Source organism: Coffea arabica, chromosome 3c, assembly GCF_036785885.1.
Source record: "Coffea arabica cultivar ET-39 chromosome 3c, Coffea Arabica ET-39 HiFi, whole genome shotgun sequence".
NCBI classification, from domain to species: domain Eukaryota; kingdom Viridiplantae; phylum Streptophyta; class Magnoliopsida; order Gentianales; family Rubiaceae; genus Coffea; species Coffea arabica.
The window spans coordinates 8,754,078-8,757,921 of NC_092314.1; the positions used below are offsets into that span (position 1 = coordinate 8,754,078).

Consider the following 3,844-nt stretch of genomic DNA (forward strand, 5'->3'; position numbering starts at 1 on the left):
TTTTTTTAAATTCTAATTTTGAAAATCAAAAGTTATAACTAAACGAAAAGTCTTCTTTTTTTTGCAATTAAAATTTTTTAAAAAGTTTTTTATTTAATTATTTTTTTTTATTTTTTTGAATATTATTATTATGGACAAAACTTATTTTCAAAATTTAAAATTAGAGAGTAACAGAAAATTGAAAACTGTCTTCGAGTTTTGAATACTTACCTTTCCCGCGAACGTGACGTGGGCACGTCAAGAGGGTAGGAACCCTTTTGACCATGATTTCTCCATACGACTTGACGCAGGCGTCTAAAAAAGGCAAGAACCCTTCTGACCATGAGCTCTCCATACGACTTGATGCGGACGCGTCATGTTAGAGAGACACCTACGAATCATCAAAACGAAAATTGAAACCCGAAATCAATCAAACTCAAGGAAAACATATTTAAACAGTCAAACAAATCGAACAAACAACTAAAAGAAATTAGATTGCCTTCCAATAAACGCCTCTCTTTAATGTTTTTAACTAGACATTAAACACTACTCTTCAATCTGGATGTAATTCAATTTTTCTTGTAATCGGTGGCCATTCTCCGAGATCCAAATAACCATTGAGTGCAGTCTTCTTTCTTAATTTTTTATTCATTTTTATTTCATAAATTGCTTTCATCCCCTGATACTTGCTCGTAGCAACTTTGAATTTATCCTTACAAGCGAACTCAGAAAATTCTTGCACAAAGAAATTAATAGCATGAATAGCAAATACAGAATGAGAGTTTACAAGATATTCCATTGTATCAAAAATATTAAAGTGGACTATTTCTTCATCAAATTCCATGGACAAGGTACCCTCATTAACATCAATTTTTATCTGTGCTGTGCTTAAAAAGGGTCTACCCAGTAGCAAAGGTGAGGGGTTAGGGGAATGATCATCATCCATGTCAAATACATAAAAGTCAGTTGACAATACCAAATCATTAATTTTGACCAACACATCCTCAATCAACCCATTAGGGTATGCATTGGTTCGGTCAGCTAACTGAATTATTATCCCAATTTCTTTTAATAGACCTAAATTCAGAGAAGTATAGATAGATTTAGACATTACATTAATCGATGATCCTAAGTCCAGCATGACCTTCCTAATCAAAGTGTTGCCTATTCTACAGGGGATAGTGAACATACCTGGATCCCCACACTTCGGTAGGAGTTTCTTTTGTAGAACCGCTGACACATTCTTCCCCACGATAACCCTTTTATATCCCTTTGCCTTCTTCGGTTGACGCATAAATCTCTCAAAAATTTTGCGTACTTTGGCACTTGTTTGATTGCGTCTAGCCGAGGGATATTGATCTCTACCTTGCAAAACACCTCCAAGATCTCTTTCTCCTTGTCTTGATTTTTCGATTTCTCCAAACTGCTAGGAAATGGAGGGGGATTAGTTTTAACGTCTTTGATCAGGTCAGGGAGTACCACTGGATTTTTGCTGCTTGTGTTCTCTGCCTTAAGCTCTTTCTCAATCTTCTCTTCGTCCTTGTCCTTTGGAATCATGAGTCCGGGCTCCTGAATTTCCTTCCCGCTCCTTAAGATTATTGCACTTACATTCTTCAAGTTCAATTCAGGTTGAGACGACAATTTTCCATAAACTTGGGATTCTAGGCGGTTGATTGCCACTGCCATCTGACTCATCTGACTTTGCATTTTTTGTATCTGGTCCAGTTGATTCCTCATACTTTGTAGGTCAGAATCCGTTTTTTGTTGATTAGCAATTAATTGTTTCATCATCTCTTCCATAGACAAACTTGAGTTTGAAGGGGGTAGTGGCGGACAAGGTTGGTACTGTTGTTGGTACCCTTGCTGCCTATTTGGTGCAAAATTGGGCTGCCTATATCCTCCATAGTTAAAGTTGGGGTGATCTCTCCAACAGGGATTATACGTATTCGAGTACGGGTCATAGGGCTTTCTTAGCGCGGGCGCGTGACCAGCCATGTTCACTTGCTCCGCACTTTTCTCTTGAATCAGTGGGCACATCTTCCTAGAATGATCTATACCAGTGCAAATCCTGCACACTTTGGCCTGAGATGCATTTGCTACAGCCAGTTGCCTAACAAAAAAAGTCAACTCAGTCAACTACTGCTGGATAGACGATGTCTCTACCTCATTCACCTTACGTATCGGGACATCTTCTCTCGTACCAAATTGCTACGAATTCTCAGCCATTCGTTCAATTAGCTCCCATGCTTCCCGAGAAGTTTTGTTCACCAATGTTTCTCCACTTACAGCATCAATTATGCTTTTGTCTCTGAAAAGTAACCTCTCGTAAAACTATTGGATGAACAGTTGCTCACTTATTTGGTGCTGAGGGCACTTGATGCACAACTTCTTGAATCGCTCTCAGTAATCATAAAGCGACTCCCTTGGGTGCTGATTGATACCACAGATCTCCTTCCTTAGACTTGCAACTCGAGATGCGGGAAAATACTTGTCTAAGAACTTTTTCTTCAGCTAGTCCCACGTAGTGATACTACCTGGTGGTAAGTAGTATAGCCAGTCTTTTGTAGAGTCCTTCAAGGAGAAGAGGAATACCCTTATTTTTATTTACTTTTCTGTGATTTCCGGGGGTTTCATACTGTTACACATGACATCAAACTCTTGCAGGTACTTGTAAGGCTCCTCACTTGGTAAATTATGGAATGATGGCAAAAGATGAATTTGCCCAGATTTTAATTCAAATGAAGTGTTATCACTCAAACTCGAAAAAGTAATGCATAAAGGCTACTGATTTAAATCAGGAGCAGCCAACTCTCTTAATGTTCGTGCATTAGCCATAGTGACTTTTTCTTGATCCGAATCACTCGAAGTGTCACCAAACGAATCTATTGGTTCAACTTCTGGCTCAGGTCTCTGAGATGCAGCACTGGAGTGCTCTTATCTGAATTGTTTGGTTTCTTTTCTTGTTCTACACGCAGTCTTCTCTACCTCGAGGTCGAAAATTAATTCACCTGTACGAGAAGAACGAGACATACATTCAAAAAGTACCAGAAAATTAGAACAAAGATGAGCTCAAAAAGAAACAAATAACTAACACCAGTTCTCGGCAACGGTGCCAAAAATTGACAGGTTGTCGAAATCTATGCAATAATAAAAATAAAGCTAATTGCGAATTAAAATAGCCAAAATCTGATTCCAAGTATTGGAGTAGGGACTCTAGGTGTGTAATGGGTTACTTGATTCACCCTGTTTTCGAAGAGTTTGCTTGATCCGATATATCCGAATGGGATGACTTTTACACAAATAATTATTAATTTGTAAACATGGCAAGTAGAGTCGTATTCTCAGGAACTGGGTGTATTTGTCTCTTTAGAAATCCAAAATAACCCAGGGAGTGTTTTTGTATAGAGGATGACAATTAAAACAATTTAACTAAAAATAAAGTAGCTAACTAAAAATTAAATGACAATTCACTAAAATCAAGACAATAATAATTAAATGCTTAGCCAAGAAATAATTTCATCAATGGTTCACCTAATTGATCATCGATGCACAAGCAATTCCAATTATTTATTAATAAATAGGTTATAATTGTCAAACAAGCGATGACAGTCAACTCCTCCTTACTGTGTCGGTGATTAAGATACGCCCATTAATCACTACTCTAATTGAGAAATAATCTTAGGTACGTCCATAAGATTTAATTCTCCAATTGCCTTACGTATTAGAGGAGTTCTATTCTAATCAAATAACGCACTACCAGGGTTATTTCATATTAGCCCGCATATCTCCCTGATACAAATCTAATCGTGCCAGTTGTCACTATTTCAAGGCAAATAAACAATTATGGATTTAAATGCCCTAATTG

General features: G+C 37.5%; 1 protein-coding gene and 1 non-coding gene across 2 annotated transcripts; one reads left to right on the plus strand and one right to left on the minus strand.

Moving 5' to 3' along the window:
* Positions 1 to 532: 532 nt before the first annotated feature.
* On the minus strand, positions 533 to 2,016 carry LOC113735519 (uncharacterized). Its single transcript, XM_027262520.2, has 2 exons — positions 1,171 to 2,016; positions 533 to 1,024 (listed from the first exon to the last, which is right to left on the minus strand). Exons 1-2 carry the CDS (start codon positions 2,014 to 2,016, stop codon positions 533 to 535), a joined length of 1,338 nt encoding a protein of 445 aa, XP_027118321.2.
* A 319-nt stretch (positions 2,017 to 2,335) lies between these two features.
* Positions 2,336 to 2,442, plus strand: LOC113736152 (small nucleolar RNA R71). Its single transcript, XR_003459642.1, has one exon. It is a non-coding gene; the product is annotated as a small nucleolar RNA R71 (small nucleolar RNA).
* Positions 2,443 to 3,844: the final 1,402 nt, after the last annotated feature.

Coding starts and splice junctions, on each gene's coding strand:
- LOC113735519 (XM_027262520.2), bottom strand. CDS start 2,016: ATGTGCCCACTGATTCAAGAGAAAAGTGCGGAGCAAGTGAACATGGCT. Junction 1,025..1,170: donor ACCGAAGTGTGGGGATCCAG/GTATGTTCACTA, acceptor ATAATAATTCAG/TTAGCTGACCGAACCAATGC.